This window comes from Arvicanthis niloticus, chromosome 26 (assembly GCF_011762505.2).
Source record: "Arvicanthis niloticus isolate mArvNil1 chromosome 26, mArvNil1.pat.X, whole genome shotgun sequence".
Classification (NCBI taxonomy): Eukaryota; Metazoa; Chordata; class Mammalia; order Rodentia; family Muridae; genus Arvicanthis; species Arvicanthis niloticus.
The window spans coordinates 35350172-35377024 of NC_133434.1; the positions used below are offsets into that span (position 1 = coordinate 35350172).

The 26853-nt window shown below is 40.5% G+C and overlaps 1 protein-coding gene across 5 annotated transcripts in view; it reads right to left on the reverse strand.

Annotated features, from left to right (window-relative positions):
* The window catches only part of Pias1 (protein inhibitor of activated STAT 1), a 126047-nt gene that overhangs the window by 50170 nt on the left and 49024 nt on the right, over nucleotides 1–26853 (reverse strand). For all 5 annotated transcript variants that reach the window (XM_076925720.1, XM_076925719.1, XM_076925716.1 and 2 more), the window contains exons 3-6: nucleotides 4441–4525; nucleotides 4129–4176; nucleotides 1156–1246; nucleotides 293–427 (exon numbers count right to left, since the gene is read on the reverse strand). In XM_076925720.1, coding sequence (XP_076781835.1) covers nucleotides 293–427; nucleotides 1156–1246; nucleotides 4129–4176; nucleotides 4441–4525 — 359 coding nt within the window. The remainder of the gene's footprint in view (nucleotides 1–292; nucleotides 428–1155; nucleotides 1247–4128; nucleotides 4177–4440; nucleotides 4526–26853) is intronic.

Sequence of the window (26853 nt, forward strand, 5' to 3'; positions counted from 1 at the left end):
ATCAAAACTATACTCAACAGCAGGGAACAGGCTAAGTAGTGGCATATTCTTATCACCATATGATATAAGAATATATAATGACATAGGAAGAAGTTTATGATAAATTACTGAGTGAAAAGCCATGGAGACTACATGATTTGATAGAATTTGATAGAATCAGCCTAAAGATTCCCTGAGGGACAAAAGTCCTTTTCAACTCATTTACAGTATAATTCACATATAAGCTCAGGCAAGCCACAGTGAGTAACCCTTCTTTATGACAAGAAATAGCTACAAACAAAAGCTGACTTACTCTTCCAATTTCTGCAGTCCAAGAAACAACAATGGTATTTGGTACTGTCGTGGACAATCGGACAAGTGAGGTGATATTAATTGGTCGGCTAGGTCGCTTTGGTTCCACACCGTTTTTAGTAGGTGGAAGGTAACCCTAAGGAAAAAATAAAATTAATTTCTGCTATTCCACAAATTGTTCCCATTTCTTAAAAAACAAACCAAAAAAAACAAAAAAAAAAGTTAAAAAAACCTACAAAGTACAGGCTAGAAAATACAAATGATATCATTAAAAAGTAGGAAAGCAAACCCTCAGCTACCTAATCTCTCCAAACAACTTACCAGCCTTGTTTTAAGCCTGGGAAAAATACCAGTGATAGAAATTCAAAATCTCTTAAATTTAAGAATCAGAGTGACTTCATAATGTGTTAATGAAGTATATAAGAAACATCTCTGAGGGGAACAAACACAGCTCCCACCCCCATCCCACGTAAGGCACAGCAGCAACCCAAACCCTGCTGCTACCACAGACAAACAGATTCACAGAGTACAGCTGCGACTCTGAATGATATGCATCCCCAAAACAAAGTATAACATCGATGCTACCATGGGCTACTCAAAATGCTACAATTTTCTGGCCATTTCAAAACTGCTAACCTGTTAGCAAGCCTCACTTAGTCACATATAATGACATACAGACACAGAAAATGTCTCCTTGTGTTAACAGGGCTTGGGGCTGAACTCAGCGTCTTTTCAATACTAAGCAGGCACTCTATCACTGACTAAGCATCCTTAGTCCCCAAAATGGTAATTAAAAGCATCTAAGATGGCTTATGTAATAGTCACATAGGAAATGTTAATTCAAAAATTGCTTTTAGAACTTACTGGAAGGCTGCAAGGTTTTGTATTCACTTTTACACAGAGATTGGGTGGGAAGTGATCTTCTTGTGGACAACTGGTTTCTGATAAACAAAACCTAAATGGTAAAGATTGAGTTTAATTTCTTATTAAGGGATAACCTCTAACATTTTAACTTGATAGATAACTTGAAAGATGATCACTTTTAAAACAGAAAAAGAACAAACAATAAAAACAGTATATTTTACATGAGGAATAAACATAGGCAAACAGCTTTTAAAATAAAGTTGACCTTTGAATAGAGGTCTGAATTGTACAAGTCTGTGTGTGTGTGTGTGTGTGTGTGTGTGTGTATGTGCGCGCGCGCGCGCGCGCGCGCGCAGGTATGCACATACATGTGCATAAATTTGTAATATCTTAAATAAACTGGAAGAAAAACCAGTTAGTCTAGATGTTGAAAAATATTAAAAATGTAGATAGCGTACAAATGCATAAAATACATGTAGACAACAGTGCTCCAGGTAACCATACATATGTATCCATCCACTAGTTACATGCTGGATGTCCACTAAACCTATGCACACATCCATCCACTAGTTACATGCTGGATGTCCACTAAACCTATGCACACATCCATCCGCTAGTTACATGCTGGATGTCCACTAAACCTATGCACACAGACCAACCACATCTGGTGTCACTCTCAGTCAAAGAAAAACAAGCACAAAGCTGAGATCTTAAGTGACAACAGCACAAAACTGTGGTCCACACACACTTGCTGGGGGATTTCACAGATGCTTCCTGTTTCTGTGAAATCACAACAGACCTTAGGTATGTGCTGGGGACAGGAAGTAATAAGGAATTAAGAACAACACTTTCTTTTTCAGTGTCTGTAAGAGTGACTAGAAAACAAGAACTTCAAATCCGCACCCTGTTCTAAAGCAGTGAGTGCAGTGCTGTCAATGTCCACTGCCCACAGCTCGACTTCAGGCACCTCCGTGAGCGAGCGAGCACTCCTTCACAACTATAAACAGTCACAGTAAAAATGGCCTCATGTGGTTCTTGTTCATTTTCATCAAATATATCACATATACAGCATGTGGTGACTGTCAGTAAATCAACCACTCATAGTTAGGTTTGGGGGACAGTCCAAAGTTATATGTGGCTGGGCTTGGTGGCCACACCTTCAATCCTAGCACCCAGAAAGCCGAAACAGGGGAATCTTTATGAGTTTCAGGCCAGCCAGGGCTATGTAGCAACACCCTCTCTTGATTGAACAACCAAAAATGTTATATATGGATTTACAAGAAGTGGTGTGGGTCTGCCTCCTTACTCCTTATGCCTCGGCTAACCTGCTTAAGGTCAACAGTAAATAACTCAATCGAGAATCTGGATAAGAAACTGTGACTACCAACCTGTACTAGCGTTTACGATGATTTTAGGATTTATTTAACTTCCTCAGATATTATTAAAATCAGGTGTTAAAACCTGATTTTTTTTTTTTTTTTGAAATTATAATGACATCATGTTTCCCCTTTCCTCCTGCCAATCCCTCCTAGGTACCACTCCCTTTTCCTCACCATCTTTTAAATATATGTTCCCCCCCCCATTGTGTGTGTGTTTCTAAATATATAAATACAACATGCTCAATCCATATGTTATTCGTATGCATACGTCTTTGAGGCTGATCACTTGTGTTGGATACCTGCGTGCTCTTCCCTGGAGAAGACTATTTTTCTAGTTCTCAATCTTCCTTAGTTGCCTGTAGGTTTGGTTTTGTTTTTGTGTGTGGGTTTTTTTTTTTTTTTTTTTTTTTGGTCTGTCTGTCTAGGATTGAGGAGGTCTCATGAAATTTCAAAAGGGTTCCATAGTTTAATAAACTTTTAAAAATCTGAATCAAAACATTGAAAGCGTCCGTAACAAAGATCTTCCCAGAGCTTCACACAGGCTCCTATGCATTGTAAGTCTAAGAGGAAGATACAGCATACAGCAGTTCTGATATGACCCCTGAAATATTTTTCTGGTTCTCAGTTAGAATATACTGAAAACATGATTTCAAGGCCAAAATTCCACCTTCAAGATCAAGTCTGTCAAAAAAGCCAAGGGGTTACTTCACCACCAAAGAACAAAAGACGGTGAATAATCACAGGTTTGTGCTACTTTTGCAGAAGATAGAACACTATTTTAAAAACTCACAAAAACATTTATTTTTAAATTAAACGAACAATCTTTTAGGAAAACCAAAGCTTACTATAAAAATTGTAACTTCTCATCCTACTGACTAACCTTTACTGAGCTGGAGAGCTGGAGAGCTAGCTCAGTGGTTTAGAACACTGGTTCCTGTTGCAACAGGCCCAGGTTCAATTCCCAGGGCCCACCACATCCAGCTCACCCAGGGTTTCTGACACCCTCACGCAGACACAAGCAGGCAAAACACCAAAATACATAAAATAAAAATAATAAATTTCTTAGATGCCCTCAGAAGCAATGGAAGGGCCTAGAAACAAAACTTGACAAATGGTGTGTCTACAAGCCTGTGTTGGTATGCTTCTGTACATTTCTGAGAACTTCCATGTGGGTTCTGAATTAGAGCATATTAAGTTACAAGTGAAACAGGACGGGACGGGATGGAGTATGTGGTGTTTGTGTGGGAGACTGCAGACTTCTGTGCTGTCCTGCCTGCCTCTGTTAGAGAAGGCACAGCTGAGTTCAGAGATCCCCTGTGCTAGGTCAAAGGTCCATGCTACCACAACCACTCAAAAGCTAACGCTTCTCCAGTGTCTTTACAGACACTATAGCTGCAACGTCCTAACTGCCCCACCACTAGCACCACTATGAAGAAGACCCAAACAGAGGTTAACAAGCAGAGTCTCTCAGGATGTCTCTTCCTAGGTAGTTCACCCAATATCTGCAATACATTTGTTGAGATTTTTTTAAAAATTAATTTTTAAGGAACATCCTATTATAAAAATTGAATAGATATTATAGTCAACACTGTACCTTAACTGGACCTGCACTGTGAAGTCACATTTGGTCCCAGAAATATCCCTAAAATAGAAAATAAAAATTATTTTAAAATATATATACAAAAACATGTTATTCTATTCCTAAATATCAGAAATGTCAACAGTGCCTATGCATGTGTGCATGTGGGAGAGGGAGAGAAAAGAAGAGAAGGAGAAAGGGAGAGGGAGACGGAGAGGGAGAGGGAGAGAGGGAGAGAGTGCGAGCGAGCGCTGCTAGAAGTTGAACCATCTCCTAGAGCTGGCCCTGGGCTTACGCAGGCTGCAGGTCAGACTGAAGGTGACTTACATGGAGCTGCTGATCTGCTGCACCTGCTGTGGTGTCAAGGCAAATGCAAAACAGGTTTCCCGAAAGCGCTGGCTGTTGTCTGAAGCTGAAGAAAAGAGTTACATTTTAATAACCTTGAAGTTCATCACTACAGACATAGCCAGAAACACATCACTAATTAACTGGAGTATATCCTAGAGACCAGACAACAAAAGCACTGAGAATTAACAAATTTCTAGAAGTGATGTATCAAATACAAAGGTAGAGAGGCCTAATTCCAGAAATAGCACTTTAGAACGCAAATTCAGAGAACACACTTTTATAATAGCACACCAATACTAATTTCATTTAAAATTTAATTATATAAACTTATGTAAATATACAGTTTCTGAGCTAAGTAACAAGTGTACCTGCTTTGAATCTGCACAGGTGAAACTGCATTTAGTTTTTAAAGTAAATTAAACTTTCATTGCCTTCTGTTTATACTAGACTTGTTTGTTTTGAGAAAGGGTCTTGCCAGGATGCTATGTAGCAAAGGTCAACCTCAAACACAATTCTCCTGCGCCTGGATCCCGAATGCTGTGATTATAGGTGTGCTTCACCACACCTGAACACCATGCATGGTTTATATACAATGTCATATATAGTTTTTCATATTCTTGGATGAGTTCACTTCTCAAAGAAGGAGCAAGGTATAAGAGAAACACAAGAATGAAGACCAAAAAGGATGGAGGGGAGAGAAAAGGACGGCAGCAAGCAGACAAGAAAGCATGCATCACTGCTACACAAGGGATTCCCCAAGTATGTGCAGACCAATAAGTACACTGGTTTTCTCAGACACATTCCAACAGACATTCAGGCACACACACACTCGCACACGGTGTCTTGAGTGTCAAGCACTAAATAACTATTTATTGAATAAATAGGTAAATTATGAGCTGGGCAGTGGTGGCGCACGCCTTTAATCCCAGCACTTGGGAGGCAGAGGCAGGCGGATTTCTGAGTTCGAGGCCAGCCTAGTCTACAGAGTGAGTTCCAGGACAGCCAGGACTACACAGAGAAACCCTGTCTCGAAAAACAAAAAACACCAAAAACCAAAACAAAACCAAAAACAAAGGTAAATTATAAAGTATCAGGCTTGGGAACTGGCTCCATTGGTAGGTTGCTTGCCTAGTGAACTCCTGTACCACATAAACTGGGTGTGGTGGCACACATCAGTAATCTCAGTACTCAAGAGGGAGGAGCTGGAGGTTCAGAAAGGGCAAGGTTATTCTCAGCTATATACTGAGTTTAAGGTTATTCTGGGCTATATGAGGTCCTGTCTTTCAGGGGAAAAATTAAAACTGCACTTTTGCAAGATAATTTTCTACCAAAGAATCACTAAGAGTTGCCACCACATAATTCTTGGCTGTGGGCTATGACTGCAGAGAAACTGTTGGCTAATTTCAATCTCTTGCTTAACTGGGTTTGTTCTACTTGAAAGAAACACATAAACCACACCAAATGCAGCATGCTTCATCGAAAAATCTGCACAACCAGCAATGGAAAAGAGCACAGGTCTAAAATTACATCTCAGTGCAGAAGCAACATCTCTTAAAGGCTAGATTTGCATTTCTGCTTCATGTGTGGAGAGAGGCTTTCTCTTAAAGAATCTATCACCAAGGAACAGTTGCTAACCAGAAAAAGTTAGTGCAACTGTAAGTCTGGTAACAATCTGGCAATTACCAATAAACAAGGAGCAGCAGGCAGGAAGGCAAACACTGCCCTCTGTCAGTAACCTTAGCAGCTAGCTTCCTTCTCAGAGTATCCATACTGTATGGAGATATTTTGCCAAACAGGCCTGGCCCAATTTAAATCTTTGGCTCTGCTCTACTACAGTGCTAAAATAATCTCCCCCACACAAAAATTCATATTATTCACTAGGCAAAAATTTAGACTCATTTTCAAATATATATGACTACTGTGAAGTTTCAGATGGGTGCAGATTTAGAATGACAAGATGCTGGCTAAAACACATGGCTACTTCTTCTGTCCTATAATGACTTAACATCTGCAGTGCTTGAGATCCCACCCACTGGTACCATAAAGCACAGGCCTAATCTCACTATTCAGAGCAACCATTTTTCAAGTATCAGAAAACACGGACGCCTTCACCCTCTCTATCAGCCATTTCTCTTGACTCACCCTAGTCTGTGACACTGAAAAGGCCATCATAACCGTACATACTCTTTAACAGCATATTTGTTCAAAATAATGTCAACCCCGGTGCACTGGCTCAACTCTGTGCAAACGACATAACCCTTTACTCAACGAAGTGAAGCAGCCTTCTAAGTTCCATCGCTTTTCTCCCCACTGCCTCCATCCCAGAGCACAGAACATGAGGCATAGCCACGGCAGTAATACATGGAGAAATAAACCTCTGATGTTACCCACTGACATCTGTCACTCTTTGATACTCCAGATGGACCACAACAACACTAACAGCTACCATCTAGTGTCTCCAACTCACCTGACCACCATGAAGAAAAGCTAGAAGCTCCTTTCAGATGGTGACACTGAAGTTAGTGATGACTAAGCTGTAAAGGTTTTATACTTATATGTAACAAGTCGAGCCAGACTCAGATCTACATATCTCCCACTTTCCAGTCAATTCAGAGCTGTATAATTTCATGGTCAAAAAGTACGTTCATGGACTGCAGAGATGGTTCAGTGGGTGTGGTGCTTCCAGGACTTTTGGGTTGGATTCCCAGCACCCATGTAAAAGGCCAGGCATGTTGGTATGCTGTAATCCCAGGGTTGAGACAGACAAAATGATCCCTGGGCTTGATGACCAGTCTATATGCATCTGAACAGGGGAGCTTCAGGCTCAATAAGAAACTGTCTCAAAAAAGAAGGTGGAAGGCATCTCTCTCTCTCCTGGGTCCCCCCAACTCCAATAATTTCATGAATAATAATACAAGAATATTAAGTAGTTGTGTTTATGTAACAGCCCGCAACATTTTATTCATCTAGTAACTGCCTTGTTATGGTCAGCAAAGGAGTCGCTGCCAATTTAATATGTGTCTCTCAGTAACTACTTAGTAGTTTAATTTATATCTAAATTTTTTTCTATGCTTGTTTTTGTTAATTTTTTATTTAGTTAATTGTCTAATCTTATTCTGTGCCTATTTACAAATCTGCATAAAGGTTTCATATGTAAAAATATTAAAATCCTTGGAAATTTGCTACAAATATTTCTTAGAGTCTGATAGTTTCCTCCCCATTTTGGCTGCATTTCTGGATGGTATAAAAGTTAAATCTGGGCCAGAGGGATAGCTTAGCAGTTATAAATGCTTGCTGACCAAGTCCAGTGACATCACTGGATTCCCAGGATTTCTGCAAAAGACAGATGTAGATGTGCTGGCTCCTGTCTGTGGTTCCAGCATTCCTGTGGTGAGATGGAAGGTGGAGCCAGAACAATCTTCCATAAGCTGGAAGGCCAGCTAGCTTGGAAAACATGCAGAGGCAAACAAGAGAGATCCTGCCTCAAATGTAGAAGAAGAAGTAGAAGGCAAGGACTCACATCAGAAATTGTCCACTGACATTCCTGAGTGACACAACATGTGTGCCTTCACACATGAACATGTACCCACACAGACGTACACAAAAATTAATCAACAACTGTTGACTGCTAAATTTTTATGTAGCTTACTCTATTAACCATCTCCTTTGTATATCTTATACTAAGACCAGTACACAAATTTTTTTATTTGTTGTCTCTATATAATTATTTTATACATTTGAAACTTATTTTAGTATATGATCTTAAAAAGCTAAATTTCTGTTACTTCAAATTGTTTTCAGCTATTTGTTAAATAATTCATACTTTCAAGCCAAAGAATGGTGGCTCAAACCTTTAATCCCAGCACTTGAGAGGCAGAGATGGGCAGATATCCTTGAGTTTCAGGTTTGGTCTACATAGTGAGTTCTAGGACAGTCAGGGCTATGTAGAAAGAACCTGCCTCAAAAAAACAAAATTAAAAAAATGTACTTTTCACCTTTTCACAGGTTTGTGTGCTAATATAAGGATCCTATGCTAGATCTTCACACCCAGTCACTTTGGTTTGGTTTGTTGTTTTTAAGCTATTTTTCCACTGGTTGCTTTGGGAGGAAAGACAGACTCAGTGTGTACCCAGATTTGGATCTCCATCAGTCTCTCCAGTGCTGAGGTTTTAGATGGGAATGCTGTGCTCAGCTCCACTGCTCTTCAACATGGTGTGAGAATGCTCCTTTAATTCCTATAGCTTACTTTGCTTAAACACAGCATCATGAAGTTTCTCCATATTCATTCTTATTTTCAGAACAAGGCTCAAAGACACAGTCACCTAGACAGAATTCTAACTTTAGGAGATTTAGGGCTGTGTAGTGTGTGTGTCCATGTGGAGCCCAGAAGACAATGTTAGATGTCTTCTTGCATTTGCTCTTTTATCTTTGGGACATGGCTCTTAGTGAACCTGAAGCTCAAGTTCAGTGAGGCTGGTTAGCCAGAGAGATGCTGGCATCCACCTGTCCCCTGCCTCTCTGCTGGGTTGGAGGCAGGTCTAGCCACACCTGGCTTTTTTTTTCTACAAACACTGGGGATTCAAACTCATGCTCATAGTTTGTGCTCTTACTCACTGAGCCACCCCAGGTCCTATTAGTATGAGCTCATCCTCTTACTTGCAGTCCTCTAAGGAGCTTTGCCTCCAGGTAAAACTCCTTCCTCAGTTGTTCACTATAGCTTCTTCCTACTTAGGTAGAGAACGTTATTAAAACAAAAACAAACAAACAAACAAAAAAAAAAAAACCCAAACAACCAACAAATCTAGGAGCTAGAGAGATGGCTCAGCAGTTAACACTTGTTGTTCTTCCAGAGGACCTAAGTTTGCTTCCCAGCACCCACATCATGCAACTACAATGTCTGTGACTCCAGCTCCAGAGCATCAGACACCTCTGTCCCCGCAGGTACCTACACTCATATGCACATACCCACTTTCAGATAAATATACCTACACATAATTAAAGGTAATAAAAGTAATTTTTTCCATTTACTTATTTCCTTCATTTTACATCCCAATCACTGCCCCCTCCTCCCAGCCGCCCCATCATGCATCTCCTCCCCCCATTCCTCTTTTCCTCTGAGAAGGGAGACACCCCCCCCCCCCAGGTATCAACCCACTTTGGTACATCAAGTCACTGCAGGACTAGGCATATATACACTCTCTCACTGAGGCCAGACAAGACAGCCTGATTAGAGGAACAGGATCCAAAGGCAGGCAACAGAGGCAGGAACAGCCTCATTCCAGATGTTGAGAAACACGCATGAAGACCAAGCTGCTACCTATAATGGGGATAGGAGCCTAGGTCCAGCTTATGTATGCTCTGTGGTTGGTGGTTCAGGCTCTGGGAGTCCCCAAGGGTCAAGGTTAGTTGACTCTGTTGGTCTTCCTGTGGAGTCCCTATATCCTTTGGGTCCCTCAATCCTCCTGATTCTTCCACAAGACTCCCCATAAAAGTAAATCATAAAGAAAAAACGGAAGGAAGGAAGACCAAGCTGACCTGACCTGGAGCTTAGGAGGAGGCCGGGGTGAAATTGGGCAGTGGATACAGAAGTGGATGAGAGCACTGGCACCTCTGGTGAACGGAAAGAACAGCTCTGGGAACGGTATCAGTTAAGAAATAACAAGAAATGAGATGAAAAGCAGGAGATACAAACTATGTGTTCAACAAATCATATTCATTAGGACTGAACTGTCACCAAGGAACTGAGCAAACACAAGGACAGCAAGAAGTCTTAAAAGTGATCAAATGAAAAGAAGGCTAAGGAAAGACATGGTGGGTCAGCAAGTCAATAGAGTGTTCTCTGGACAGTAGCAGGTCTAGGCCTGTATAATTCAGAATGGGACATGGTAACATTTTAAAGTATGAATAAATAAGCAAACACAAAACGACAACAAAAACTATCAGCTGGGACTTCTTAGCTCAGTAAGACAAACACAACAAAAACCCTAAACAAACCAGAAATATATAAGAGGTAAAAGAATTCACCTCCACCCTTAGGCTTAAAGAAACAGCAAATTGAAGTCTGTATGCAGAGATGACACCACACTAAAATCTGGATGCCCACAAAGAATGGTTACCAGAAAAGCAAACAACAGGGAAATAGAATGAACCACTGTGTCTGTAAATAGACCACCATTTTCTAAAACAGCAGGAAAATGCAAAGTTTTAAGACTACAGAGAAGCAAAGCTTATGAACAGTGTTAAGACCAGAAGGGCAGGGATGGAAGTCACACCCACTGACAATACTTCTAAAGGATAGACTGTCATCTATGATTGAAAGATATATGTGACAAGGCTCAGAATACCCGACAAAACAACATACCACATATCCCACTACAGGGGGAAAAAAGAGCAAGAGACATAAAAAGCATGTTTTAGGGGGTAAAATGGGAAGAGAAGAGCAATAAATAATAAAAGAAAAATGAATACCAAGAGGGTAGACTAAAAACAACCTTATTGGGCCAGGTATGGTAGCAATTCCTTTAATCCCAGTACTCAGGAGGCGACGCAGGCAGAGTTCTGTAAGACTAGGCTAGCCTAGTCTACACAGTAAGTACCAGACCAGCCAGGACTATGTAGCACTTTGGAGGCAGAGGCAGGCAGGTCTCTGAGTTCAAGGCCAGCTTGGTCTACACAGTGAGTTTCAGGACAGCCAGAACTACACAGAGAAACCCTGTCTTAAAACCAACCAACCAACCAACCAACCAACCAAATAAATCCAACAAAAACCCACACATCAATAACATCAGATAAGCTAATTAAAGGGATGATATTATGAGACTAGCAGATATCAGACACTGTTTAAAAAAGAGGCAGTTATAATCTATTCATAAGAAAAACATTCAAATATAAAAACACAAATAAAAATAAAAGGATAAACTGAATGGACCACATGCCTCAGCAGGAAGCAGAAAGATTACAAGTTTAAGCCCATTCTGAGCCAAATAGTAGGCTTTTCAGCCTTTTTCAAGCCCAAACCAACTAATTTAAAAAAAAAAAAAAAAAAAAAAAAAGACATATTTCTTTAAAAAAAAAAAAAAAAATCCTACAAGAAATCTTTGTCAGCCTATAGGCAAAACACAGACATAATGGAATGTAAACCTCACAGACCAAGCTCAGTATAACTGCAAAAATACAGCTGTATCTAGTAACAAGCAACAAAGGCAGTTGCTGAAGAGATTCTGATTTTCCAGTCTTAGCATGCTATATAATACTCAACATACTGAGTTCTAAACAAACCTGGAGGGACATAACATCCACGGAGCATCTGGAGCCCAGCAATAAAGGCAGGCATCTAAGGTCATGGTCTGACAACATGGCAAGACTGCTTCATAAGGGTAAGATCTCTTCAACAATAGGGGGTCTGGGGGGGGGGGGGATACGGTCAGCTGGGTATTCACTGACAACAGAACGGAGATGAGTCTTTAGTTTACACTGTGTATAAAACTTAATTCAAAATAAGTGGAAAACTAAATTTACAAGTTAAAACTTTAGAAGAAAACAGGGAACTAATTACCCTCATGACTTTGAACTTGACAATAGCTTCTTAAATGACACAAAAACTCAGGCAAAAGAAAAATGAAGCAAAATTCTAGTTTAAAAAATTAACCTTTCATATGTTAAACAAAGTACATTACTAACGGAATAAAAAGATAACCCACAGAATCAGAGTCTTGTAAACACATACTAGGTAAATATAAATATTCAACATGTGTAAAGTCCGACAGCTGGGCACAACAGCCTCCACTACCGCAGTCTTCAGTAGGCTACGGTGGAGGAATGTAAAGTCAAGGCTAGTCTGGATTCTACAACAGGACTTGGTCACGAAAAACCAAATCAACAAACTGCTACAAAAAGACAAACCAATTTAAATGACTGGGGTACTGGCTGTCAGTGAAGGGCCGGTCATGCAAAGATAGGGAATTTTGATTTTGAGTTTCTGTTTAAACCTAGCACTTGGGAGGTGGAGGCAGGATTCCTGAGGCTCTCAGGATAGCCGGTCTAGTCTAGCCAGACTCTAGTCTAGCTCTCTTGGAGAGCTCCAGGCCACTGAAAGCCATCTGAAAAAAGAAGGTATATGATGGTTCCAAGGAACAACTCCATAGTCCCGCTAGAACAAAGAAGTAATTTCAGACAGGAATCTAAGTTTTAGGCTAGAACAAGGAAGTAGTCTTCAAACATAAAAATGACCTTGGGCTAGGACAGGGAAGTAGGCTCAGATACTTTGGTCATCCTGATAAGCCTTTAGAAACAGTGATCACTGGTGTGTTCACATAGCTGGGTTTAATGCCTTGCTTGCTCTTTGACTATTTGTGTTTATTGTCTTGCTTGTTCCTCAACTATTTGCATCTATTGTATTTCTAGACCCTCAACCTAGAACTGACCTTAATACATGCATGTAATCAAAATGAGATAAAAGCATAAAGGAAGAGGGGGCATAGGATAGGGGGTTCTAAGGAGGGGAAATGGGGAAAGAAGATGACATCTGTACTGTCAATAAGTAAAATATCCAATAAAAAAAGACATTGTCCTAAAACAGGCATTTCTCCAAGTGATACAAAAGCCCAATAAACACATAAAAGATGTTCAACACTGTTATTCATTTAGGAAATGCCAACCAAAAATCTCAGTGAGGTAATCTTTAACCTATTAGGACAGTTATATTAAACCAAACCAAACCAAACCAAACCAAACCAAACCAGTCCCTCCTAAAGAAACACTACCCTCAACAACAACAACCACCACAAAAAAAAATTACCACCACAAATTATCTAGTGTAAGAAAATGGAGAAGCTGGAATCTGTGTACATTGGTGGTAGGAATGTAAAATAAGTGTTGTTGTACAGCCACTATGGAATAGTTTGGTGACACAAAATTGCCACAAGAGACCAATAATTCTACTTCTGGGTGTACACTGTACAAAAGAATCAAGAATAGAAACCAAAAGAAAACCTGCATATACAGAAATGTTCATAAAAGCTTTATCTACAAATGAAAGATGAAATAACCTCTCTGTGACCAGAAGAATGGAAAAAGTGTGATGTGGGTATTATTTTGCATAAAATGCAATAGAATGGAGTTCTGATAGACTATACAAATGTGAACAAAAACTGAAATCATTATGCCCAGTGAAATAAACTGGATATAAGAAATAGTGAATAGTTCTATTCTACGTATAGAAGATGCCTAAACTAGGCAAATTCTTAGAGATACAAAGTAAACTAGGTGTTACTAAAAACTAGCGGGGAGAAAACAGTATGGAAGCAACTACCTCTTCCTAAGTCAGTTACAAAGTTGCTGCTGGGGAGATCTACTATGGAGATACAGAAGCCAGACTATAACAGGTTTAGGTAAAGAATGATTTATTAAAGACATTGATTTCACTATACAAATAGGAGAACTTTATTTTCCTAAATGAAATAGAAAATAATCTGAAAGTACATTTGCTAATATCACAGAGTTAAACTTAAGTATTTCACTTAAAAATGGCAAAATCAAAGTGAGCACTTAAGAGGCAAGACCACTAATGAATTGGATGTTATAAAAATTAGGCTTTTAGAAAAAAACATGTTAAAAAAATGAAAAGAGAAGTCACAGGATGGGAGAAAGTATTTTACAAATCCATTCAAAGACTTTTACCCAGAACACACATAAAGGTCACTAACTAAACTAAAATAAAATAAAATAATCTGAAGACATTTAAGTCAAGGACATGGGTAGCTCAAAATCTGTCAAAAGATGCTCAACAATCTTAACTTTGAAAATGCAAACTAAAATCATTGAGATAGTTTTACAATAAAAATAAAAGTAACAAAAGTGGCCAGCACCGGAATGGCTCAGTGAGTAAAGGCACTTGCCAACAAGCCAACAACCTGGGCATGTATGATGAGAATACCACAACAAAACCCATTATCTAACTTTTAATTTATTCATATATGTAACAAATCATTCGTGCCTAAACTTGTCACAGTCTATAACAGCATGTAGATACAGAATCCAGACTATAACAGGTTTAGGTAAAGAATCATTTATTAAAGACAATTATTTCAATACACAAATAGGAGATCTTTGCTTTCCTAAATAAAATAGGAAATAACATTAAAGTCTCGGGTTTGAAGCTAAATCACCTGTGTTTTGAGTAATTGTCATCAATTTTGAATTCAATTTTGAATTCTTAAAGTTCTATAATGCACAATAGTTTGAAACTTTGCTAAGAAAGGAGTTTAAATACTGGCTATTTGGGGTATAGGAGAAATGTCCCTCAGTTAGTGCCACTCAGTGGTCTGAAATGTTAGATAACTTGCTCTCAGCTCTCAAGCATAAAGAGAAGTCATGCAAATTCCCAATGCATCTTCTGTGTCATTGTGAAACCTTGGTGGTTTCACATTCTGGTGGTGTGCATCAGTAAGGACCTACGATGTTTGCGGGGAGTACTTATGACTCTTAAGGGAGATGACTTTTCAACACCCTTGCTTAGTAAGTACAGGCTGCCAAAGGCCCATGCCCATCTCTAGGGAAGACAAACAAGACCTAGACATACAGAATACACAGAGAAGGGGTTGTACGAAGTTCACCCTTTAAAGTTTTTGCAAATTATTCCACAAAGAGATGAACTAAATCAAAAAGAAAAAAGAGGAACCACATTGTGTACACAAACTCAGAACGCCGGAAGCCAAATCCTAGGCACACAAAAGCGAGACTTGTGAGGCCTGATACAGAACACAGAGCTCAGCTAATGGCTGTTACTTTTGCTACTCTGCCTTACTGCAGAACAGAAAGCTAAAAATAATCATCTTTCAGTTACAGAATATTTCTTGCTGTCTTGGGGGAAGTGAAACTAAAGTACCTATCTCTAAATGTCAACCCTCAGGCATTAATGAACTCTGGTTTACTTAATCCCAAATTTGATTAACTATGCAATCTTTAAAAACAACTGCAACAATATAGTTTCATCATTTTTCCAACTATCTTTAAAACAGAAAATTACAGGCTGGCTGTGGTTGTACATGTCTGTAATTTCCAGTCAGAAGGCTGAGGCAGGAGGAGTAATCAAAGATTAATTAACCTAGAGCCTGCATGCTCTAGGTTAGCCAGGGCTATACAGTCTTAAAAACAGCAGTGGAAGAGGACAGGAATGTACGTTTTATATACGGATCCACTATCAAATTTGCATTGCTCTGACCAGCTGCTGCTTATCTCTTTTTGATAAGTTATCAGGCAGCCAGCCCAAGCTGGTCTTAATAAACTCACAATGCAGTAGACTGAACTTTTGGTCCTCCTGCCTTGTACACCCTAAGTGCTGGGATTAAAAGTGTCCAACACCAGGCCTGCTTACTGCAGTACAAGGACTGAATTGAGATATTGCTGAATTGAGATAGGTAAGCACTGTACCAACTGCATCACATTCCTGGTGCTATATTTATCTTTAAAATGGGAATTTTCTATAAAATAGTATTTAATGACATGAGAACAGAGCCATAAAATATTACATGAAGGCTAGAGATTGTTCAGCCATTACTAGCACAGGCTACTCTTGCAAGCTGACCTGGGTTAGGTTTCTAGTACCCACATGGTGGTTTACAAACACCCGGAACACCAGGGGATCTGAAGCCCTCTTCTGACCTCCACAGGCACTGCACATGGTGCACAGACCTACAAGCAGACAAAATACTAAAGCGCATAAAATAACCGTATAAATAAAAATGATTAGGTTTAGAACTTTTAAGTTTTCCAGTTAGTGATGGTGCATGCCTTTAATCTCAGCACTCAGGAGGCACATCTCTCTGAGTTGGATGCCAGCCTAATCTACAGAGCTGGTTCTAGGATAGCCAAGGCTACACAAAGAAACCCCGTCTGGGGGTGGGGTGGGGGGTGGGGGGAAGAGTGAAGAAAAAGGCCCGAAACATTCAATATAAATTAAAGCAAATATACTTATCATGCATTAAAAGATCAAAGCAAGCATCAAAATCACATTTCTTCTAACTTCTATATTTTAAACTTCATATTGAATATGATTGCTTCCATAATTTTGTATGTCTTGCCCAAAACTGACACATTACTGTGCATATTATCTCTAAAGTCTTGGCATTCTACAGCTAATGCTGTATAAGTATCTGATACTAAAAGCAGCTCAATTCTTGGGCGCATGAACAGAGTTCTATCCTTTCTCTCCTCCCCACAGAACTCAGTAATAGAACAGACTGCAGCTGCACTACTGGACTGAGGCTGTACACAGCATCCTAACTAACTGCAGGTCCCTGTCACCCAGCTCAGTTAGCTTACACTTTTCATCATTTTCCTCCAGAGCACAACTCTGTCTGCCCCATTATTTACTCTTGCTCTTAGTCCTCAGATTGGGCCCGAGAGTTACTTAACTCGTTGTTAATACAAAAGCCATAGAAAAGCCAAGAACACAGTGCCAAGTCAGCACAAAGGAGGACAAAGGATGAGTTCAAGGTCATGCTCAGCTACATGGAAAATCTGAGGCCAGCCTGGGCTACATGAGACACTGTTTCTGTCTTCAAGGTTGGGAAGATGACTCATCAGGTAAAATTACTTATAGCCTGAGTGCCACTGACTTCAGAAAGTTGTCCTCTGACCACTACGCACATACAGTTAACACATTCCTGCCCTCACATATATACATTACATACAAATAATAGAACTGTAAACCCCAAGATATGTACATGTGTAAAACTCTTGTACGGATTGCCAAACTGTTATCAGAAATATACTGACTTTTGAGACTGGCAAGAAGGCTCAGCAGTTAGTTGCTCTTCTAGAGGACCTGGTTTCAATCCCTAGCACACACACGTGGTGGCTCACAAGTCCTGGGGGACCCAATGCCTTTTCCTGGCCTCTGGAAGTATTATATGCATCTTGTCACAGACATACATGCAGGGAGAACACTGATATACATACAATGAAAATTAAAAACAAAAAAATAAAATACTGATTTTAGCTGGGTATGATAGCACAGTCCTGAAATCCTATCTCTTTGGGAGGCAGACACAAGAGAATCTTGAGTTTGAAGCCAATTTGGCCAACATACAGAATTTGCTTTAAAGTCAAACAGAATAAAACTCAGGGTTGTGGTGGTCCACACCTTTAGTCCCAGCACTCCAGAGACAGAGGCAGGGGGATCTCTATGAGTGCCATGCCAGCCTGGTCTACATGGTGCATCACTTTTCACTGATACAAACCACGGATCCCCAAGAGCTGTACATGTCTTTTCTGACACTAGAGGAGGAGGAAATGATTCCTGTCTTACCATTACCCCACACAGCCCACGGGGCTGAGGGGTCATTCATTTTGACTCTGCAAGACTTGGAACCACTTGCTATTTCTGCTATTACAATGATCACTAGTGACCATGCTAACAGAAGTTTTTATAGCACGTGGTATAGAAAAACCTAGTTGGCTAGTTCGATGGGGTTCAAGGCTGAAAGGAGAGAAAAAAATCAGAAAAGAAGGAACTGAAACACTCCAGGCATTTTTTTTTTTTTAAGCAGAGGAAAAGAAAATGGAATGTATCGCTAGAAGGAAATTAGAAGAAAAATAGTTCTTGTTTTTCTTAATTTTAAAATAATTATTATTATGGATGGAAGCTTTGCCTGAATGTCTGTCTGTGCAACATGTGCATTCAGTGCTTGTAGAGGCAAGAAGAGGGCATCAGATCCCACCTGCAGCTGCACTTCCGGTGTCATGGCACCATATGGGTGCTGGGAATTGGACCTGGGTCACAATCAGTGCTCTTAATGACTGATTTATCTCTCCAGCCCAAGTCTGTTTTTTAAATAAAGAATTATCACTAAAGTATACATGAATGGTAATAAGCTAAGAGAAAACCTGATGGATAACACAGTAGAGTGGAAGACTGCTAAGCTATGTCCTTAACTCAGCAAGTGAGAGGCATCTAACTACACGTCCAGAGACTGACCTCAGCTCCGAGGTCATTCAGATCATAGGAGAAAGTCTATGCAACACCACAGACAGAAGTAAAGTCGGGTGGGAATAAGCACATATGCGGGGGCCTGCAGGCTGTTCTGCTGATAAAGCGTCTTGCTGCCAAGCCTGACAGCCAGAGTTCAATCACTAGAACCCACATGATAGAAGACAGAATTAATTCCCATAAGCTGTCCTCTGACTTACATAGACACACACACTCTAAGATAACTAAATGTAAAAAAATATACATGAAGAGAAATGATTTGACTGGTTCCATTTTCTCAGTGAGAAAAATGAAAGCAAAAGTCTCACTGAAGAGGCAGAACCACTGAAAGTGTGGGGGTGAACTCCACAACGGTGTCCTTTAACCTTCACATATGTATGAGCAAACACACACTAAACTAAAAACGTTTTTAAAAATTATATCTATTCTATACTGTCCTTCTATCTTAAATAAGGCCAAAGGAGAAGACACTTGTACAGGACCCTAAATTCATGAGCCTGCAAAGTGCTTTCAACACTGGAATATTAAATGTAAATATGACACATTTAACATTTGCCTATTATTGATTTTATATTCACAACTGATAACTAAAGATTCTGGCTACTGGGTAAATACTGGTTTTATAATTCTAAAATCCGTATCTTAAGAAAACATAATCTTCCAATGGAAATCTCTCTGAGGACTAAGAGAACTCACCGCGGTAAGTAGCATGAGTAAGTTCATGCCTGCTGTGGTGGTTTGAATAGTTATGGCCTCATATGCATGACTGCTTGGCCCATAGGGAGTGGTACTATTGGACGGTGTGGCCTTGTTGGAGTATGTTGGCTTTGTTGGAGGAAGTGTGTCACCTATGGAGACAGGCCTTGAGGTCTTATATACTCAAGTTATGCCCAGTGAGATACACAATCTGCTTCTGCTGCCTGCAGATCAAGATGTAGAACTCTCAGCTCCTTCTCCAGCACCAGGTCTGCCTGGACGCTGCCCTGCGTCCCACCACGATGATAATAGACTGAACCTCTGAAACTGTAAGTCAGCCTCAATTAAATGTCTTTGGTTGTAAGACTTGCCTTGGTCATGGTGCCTCTTCACAGCAATAAACCCAAGCTAGGAGACCCATGTATACCAGTATAAGCAATCACCAAAGAAAAAATAACCAGAAGTGAATTGACAACCCAGACAGGCCCTGAAATCACAGGTAAAGCAGCTGCTCTGTTATAATCCTACCCCAAGCAGAAACCCAGCACATTCCACAACAGAGATGTGATCAGAAAGGTTATTTACTGGAGCTGGCCCAGAGAGATGCTAGAGCAAAGGTGGGCTCCTTAGCCTGAGGAGCCTGTCTTCAACTGTCTTTCCCACGTGGTTCCAAATAAACAAAAGCACTGCTGACCTCTGCTCGGCAAAGAGAAGCAGTGTTGCAGGACATCTGATCACACTGTGAAGTCCAGGGTTGTGCTATTCACTGGAAAATCCTGTTTCTAGCTTTGGTGTGGCTCAGCCTTATCACGGACCTTTAGTCCTCGAGCTTTCTGCTTATTATAAACAGGATTAAATAAAGTCAACCACTGTTCTAGAGGAGAAGCCAGCAACCAGCTGACAGGGAGTGAGCATAGAAAAAACCAGAGAGAGTAAACGGGAGTCAGGAGGATGGATGGAGAGACAAACAGGAAGTAGAAGGGAGGGACATTCAGTTTGAGGAGGTTTCTGAGATTGCCTGGAGTTCATTTTGGTGTGTCAGCTGTGAAGGAAGCTCAACTGGATGCTTTCTCTGTCTCTCTGAGTTAAGGCCTTAACTTAGCCCAGCATCCAGCTCCCAAATCTTCTTTGGTAAAATTGAACTGCTAAGATTTAAAAAAAAAAAGGCAGGATGGAGAAGGGAGCATGGCTTCCTCGCCATCCTTCCTGTCCGTGCCTTTTCTAGTGCGATGTCAAGGTGCTGACAACTGAGGCTAGTCTTTCAACATCTACTCACACGTTTCACAGTGTGGCTCCAGCTGTCAGACAGCTTCACACGGTATTCACAGCAAGAGCAGTCTTCCCTAATGTTGGAGAAGACCTTAACCTGCTCTATCTACTTAAAAACGCAACACACTGGCAACTGATGAACAGTCCTACAAATTCCCAGCATTTGACTCACTACACTCTATAGATCAGATGTTTCGTTTTGTTTTTTCTATTTGACAGGTAATAACAGGAGGAATGTGGGAGACATTCTTAGCATTTACAAGAGCTCCATCCTCAAGCCCAGGGGGAATGCCAGTAAGAAAATGAGGACACAACTCGAGGGAGGGGCAACGGGAAAAAAGATGCCCAAGAAAGTCAATCAGAGAGATGCCAAGGAAACTATCCCCTGAAATCTGGCCCTGGCCAGTTTTGCACTGGAGTAAAGAGAAAATTCTCTTCCTGCCTGCCTGCCTGCCTGCCCGCCTGCCTGCCTGCCTGCCTACCGCTCAGGAACTCAAAGTGAAGGTTTACCTTCTGATTCTACAGTGAGCCTGAGCTACACAGGACAGGAAGAGCCTAGCAAAGCACAGTGATCAGAATGGGACAGTCTTTGCACAGAATGAAGCTGGATACATCTTAGTGGTCACATTACAACTGGGAAAATCCTAAACCAGTAATAGAGGAAAAAGCCAAGTGCTAGAATGACCAACATGGCTGGCCATGCAGCAGTCAAAGGCCCAGTTTGTATTCTAGAAGCACTGAGCTAAATAAATGTCCTCTCTAAACACTTTCCTGCCATCTACAACTGAGAAGTAATCACACATACATCTGAATAACCCTGAGTTGCAATGTTTTCAGTGCTCTGTATCTATACTGCTAAGAGAACTATATACAAATACACAAATGACAATATAAACAATACCAGGGCATGCGTGTTAGCACACACTGCAATGCCAGTACTGAGGAGGCTACGGAAGGATTGATCAACAGTGTGTGGCTAAATGGTGCTACCTGACAAAACTGTCCCAAAAACTGAACACACAGAATTATTAAACAGTTTCAAAGTACTAGAAAAATCAAAGAGAAGCAAAGAAAGAATAATTCATGTCATAGAGATCAATGACAAAAAGGTGACAAACGAAGACCAAATATAATAGAGTTAACATAAAAGTGGATTATGGCCAGGCAGTGGTGGCGCATGCCTTTAATCCCAGCATTTGGGAGGCAGAGGCAGGCGGATTTCTGAGTTCGAGGCCAGCCTGGTCTACAGAGTGAGTTCCAGGACAGCCAGGGCTACACAGAGAACCTGTCTTGAAAAAAAAAAAAAAAAAAGTGGATTATGTTTTAAAAGCAACCTTTCAGAGACTCCAGTGTTCTATTTATAATAAAGAAATGTGTGGCTCTGCCCACTAGGACAGTGCCACTGAGAAAAGACACGACAAGTGCCGGTAAGGTAATGTGAACACGCATATAGTTTTGATGAAGTGTAAAATGGTACAGCTACTCTGGAAAATAGTTTAGCAGTTCTTCAAATGTCATTCAGAGTTAGCATATAAAGCAGAAGTCTGATTCCTGGAAACATACATAAGAGAACTGAGAATGCGTATGTGCTAGACTCAGTGAACAGCCCCGTAATCTCATACAGGAGGGCTCAGTCCCCAGTTGGCAGAACTGTTTGAGAAGGGTTGGGTAGTGTGGCTCCCACAATTCCCAGTTAGCTTTATCTCTGCCTCATGCTGCAGACCAACACGTGTGCTTGCAGCTACTGCTCTGATACCACGTCTGCCTGCTGGTCATACACATTGCTACATATCATACACATGATGGTCATGGACACTAACCTGAAACCATAGCCCCAATAAACCGTTTTTGTTTCCTATAGTTTCCTTGGTCATGGTGTCTTATCATAGTAATATAAAATTAAAATTAACAAAGATAATCTCCAGGCCAAAACATGTACATGAATATTCATACTAGCTAAAATACAAGGGAATAAATTCATATAATAGAGTATCATATAACCATAAGAAAATGAAGTTGTAAATAAAGTTTCAAAAGCCAAAGTCACACCCAATCTCTATATGCTCAGACCTGTAAGTTGTGGGATCCCACGTGAGTTTCACGCTATCAGCTCCTGCTCCAGCACGGAATCTACCTGCCTGCCTGCCACCATGCATCCTGCCATAATGGTCACAGACTGACACTCTGAAACTGTAAGCAAGCTCCCAATGAAATGCTTTCTACTCTAAGTTACCTTGGTCATAGTGTTTCATCACAGCAAGAGTGACTGGAACTAAAGCACTGAGCAAGTCTTATGACCAGAGTTCATCACTGGAGACCATAGAGGAGAGAATCAACCCCTGGAAGCTGATCACTGAAAGACATCCTGTTATTTCCCCACCTGTATATAAACATCATTTTGGAGTAAAGGAAACGAGTTATAAATTGGAAGTAAATATTTGAAAATTCTTTTTTCTGGAATACAAAGGAACTCACATCCAGGTGTGGTGGCACCTACTCCTGTGACACGACAGAGACAACACGACAGAGACAACACGACAGAGACAACACACCAGAGACTAAGACAGTTGGCAGAAAAGAAGTGTAAAGCCTGGGCTATGCAGTGAGACCCTGACTGAAGCACACATCACAAAACAAAAGGTGCAAACAGTCCACTCCCCCCACCACCACCCCCACACACACCACACACACACCACCCCCACACACACACCACCCCCACACACACCACCCCCACACACACCACCCCCACACACACCACCCCCACACACACCACACACACACACACCACACACACACACATACACATACACACATTAAAAAATAATAAAGTTCTCAAAAGTCAAGAGTAAAAAAAAATCCAATTAAAAATATGAAAAGTATGCACGAACATTTCCCAGAGGACACAGATGGAAAGGTATTGGACATCACATCTGTTTAAACATGTTCAAGTTAAAATTAATGACAATAATTAAGTGTGCTGGCAAGGATAGAGGGAAGTAAAAGGGGTTAAATATTTAAACAGGAGATTTTAAAAGTTAGCTTAAGATATAATTTCTAAAAAACAAAACAACAAAAACAAGTTTGAACTCAGGTATGCACATGGAAGGACAGTGCTTATCCCAGAAGACATAGGTTATTAACGGAAAAATCTCAGTGACAAGCAGGGGAAAGCTCCCTATGAGTTATTGGCCAGGGAGACCCTGAGGCACCCCAACAGCACAGGACTGTCATTACTCTTGGTTTTCAGTCTGCCAGTACACTGGAAAAACACTGCCACTATAGAAAACGGCCTAGTATTTTCTCAAAGTGTAAACATACATATACACATGACCCAGAAGTTGCACTTGTGGGTGTGTATCTGGAAAACACCATGCATCCATTTTAACTAACACGAGCCACTATCTGTGATTTCCAAAAACCAGACACCCAATCAGCCTCAAGAAGTAACATGATACAACCACACCAAAAAACAGCAGCACTCAGCAATAACAACAGCAGGTTTGTATCATTTATCACAAGGGGAAAAAGAATGAAAAAATTAGTTGTGGTTATATTATCCGAAGCTCAGCTTTTCTTTTTGCTCTCTATCTTGTCTTGTCTTGTTTTGGAGGCAGATGCAATACAGCCTAGGTGGCCATGAACTTCTGACAGTCCTGCCTTTACCTCCAAATTCTGGGACAACAGATGTCTGCTACCATCCTGTTTGTTTTATGCTGTGCTGGAGGTCGAACCTGGGCTTTCGGCATACTAGGCAAGTACTCTACCCACTAAGCTACATGTGCCTAAACATTTAACAATCAGTCCATAAGAAAAAGAAATAACAATCATTTAAACATATAAAGAACTCCATCTTTATGATAACCCACTCATGTTAAAGCTACAAGGGTTATAGATTTGTAGCTATAATTAGGAATGAGTAATAGGTTTTATCCCAGGACATCACTGAGCGCCTAGGAGAAAAACTGTGGCATAATCAACAGGATTAAACACTCACATAAACCTTTCTCGAAGAGGAAATTTAGACACTTCTACCAGATTTTTAATATATATCCTATTTCTAGGACTTGTCTTATTAAAACATTGGCTAGTTTATGTATATATCCACAGGTGGGTAACACAGAACAGTCTCTGTAACACTTTCTTAAACTGCAAGAAACTGGTGAAAAGCCAGACCCCCGCCCCCCCAAAAATATCGGAAAAACAACAACACCCATCACCCAGACACTCAATTGTAAAGTAGTCACTAAAAAGGATCAAGACAAACACTTTCACATGTAGGAACTGTCTCTCAGATGATGCATAAAGAACAGAAGGTATGATGGGTGGTAGAGATCAGGGTCTGGAGAGCCTTCCTTGTAACCCCTTCTAGATTTTGGAGGGTCAAAATTGAACAGAAAATTGTGTATGCAACACCATAACATAAACTATGACATTTAAAAAAGTTAGCTTTTGTACCAAAGAAGTACACAGCCATTTTAATAACAAAAGTTACATGTAATGACTCCATGTTAGTAAGAGTCAGCTGTTAAAGCACTCTTTTAATCTCAGTACTCAGCAGCATCCAGAATAGCCTCAAATACAGAACCAGTCCACAGCCCGATGGGTCTACAATAGATACTGTCTAAAGAAAGCAAAACGAAACTACATAGCCCAACATGACACCTCAAATAGATCAGTGGAAAAGAATAAATTGTAGGCCAGGTCTGAGGGGAGATACCTGTTAATCCTGGCACTCAGAAGTACGGAGAAGGGAGGTGCAAGGAAGAGTTCAAGACTGCCCTTGGCTACACTGAGGTATTTTTGGTGACTCAGGCCTAACACCTCTGTATTTAGGAGGCTATGGCAGAAGGACTGCTATGAATGAGTCTGGAGCCAGACTAGGTTATTGAGTTTCAAGCTAACCTGGGCTGAAAAGCCAAAATCAATCTACCAATCAACCAAGATGATTTCCATAAGAAATAATGTGTACACCTCAAATGTAATAACCATGAAAAGGATTTTATACCATAATTGAGGGTTCTGCTGCCAGGAATGCAAGAATAGTTCGATATCACAATTAATATATTCACTGATTCTTTCTTTACTTTTGTTTGTTTAATAAGCCAGGGTCTCATACAGCCTAGACTGATTTGAATTCATTATATAGCTGAGAACAACCTTAGATTCTTAAGTCTCCTGTGCTTTCTGAATATCAGAATTACAAGTATGCACTGTCATTTATAGCATGAAGCTCTAGATATGTAGGTTTTTTTTTTAATTTAAATTATATATAAGGGTGTTTTAGCTGCATGTATGTCTGTGCATACCTGGTGCCTGGGAATGCCAGAAGAGACTACTGGATCTTCAGGGTCTGGAGTTAAAGACAACTGTGAGCTGCCATATGGGTTACAGAAATCAAACCCCACTCCTCTGAAAAAGTAGCCAGTGCTCTAACTGCTGAACCATCTCAGCTCTGATCTCTCAACTTCAACAGGCTTTATTTCATATTTACAACTATATAAGGGAATTCTTTACTGCCTGTCAAAATTCTTTTCTAACCAAGAAAGTCTACCATAGTTCTCTAGATTACACCCAAACACACAGACATCCATTGACTAAAGCACACTGATGCCTCAGCCCTAGGCTTCAAGACAACCGTATAAATACCACTAAACATGGTCAGAATCAGCAGATAAAAAGATTATTAACAAAGCATGGGTGTTCGAGGTAAACCTTGGAGTTCTATCCTGAAGATCAGTGCTACCAAACAAGGAAGTGAAGATTATAGTGAGGAAACCAACCTCATAGTCTCCACTCCCTGAGCTTCAAGCACAGACTGGGCAGAGCTTGAGTGTTCACAACCCCCTGAAAGGTCTTTCCATCACCGCTCAGGGCCTGTGTCTACAAATACACTGCTTGGTCCCCAGGCACTGGCTATTAGACATGTAGAAAAAGGAAAACTTAAATATTCAGACTGAGAAGCAAACTGTCAAATCTAATCCAATGTCAGCACTCCTCGACAGAACTCTAGTAGCTGATATCATAAGCTACAGCGGGAGCCTTGCCTGCCTGGCAGAAACCCCAACAGGATGGCTCATCTTAGCTCCTGAGGAGACGGGAACATTTGTTGCCTTCATTACCCTAAAGCAAACTCTAAATGTGTACATGAATGTATGCTTTTATACAACCTACACAAAGAAATCTTGTTTGTTTGAAACAGGGTTTCTCTGGATAACCCTGGCTGCCTGGAACACACTCTGTAGACCAGGCTGGCCTTGAACTTAGAGATCCGCCTGCCTCTGCCTCCTGAGGGCTGGGATTTTAGGTGTGCACCACCAAGGCCCGGCTAAGATTCTTTTTTTCAGAAGATTTTATATGAATGATTCACATACCTTCAAAAGTCAGAAACTGTTGCAACTTTAAAAAGAAGAAGGCGGCTGCAGACGCAACTCTTCAGG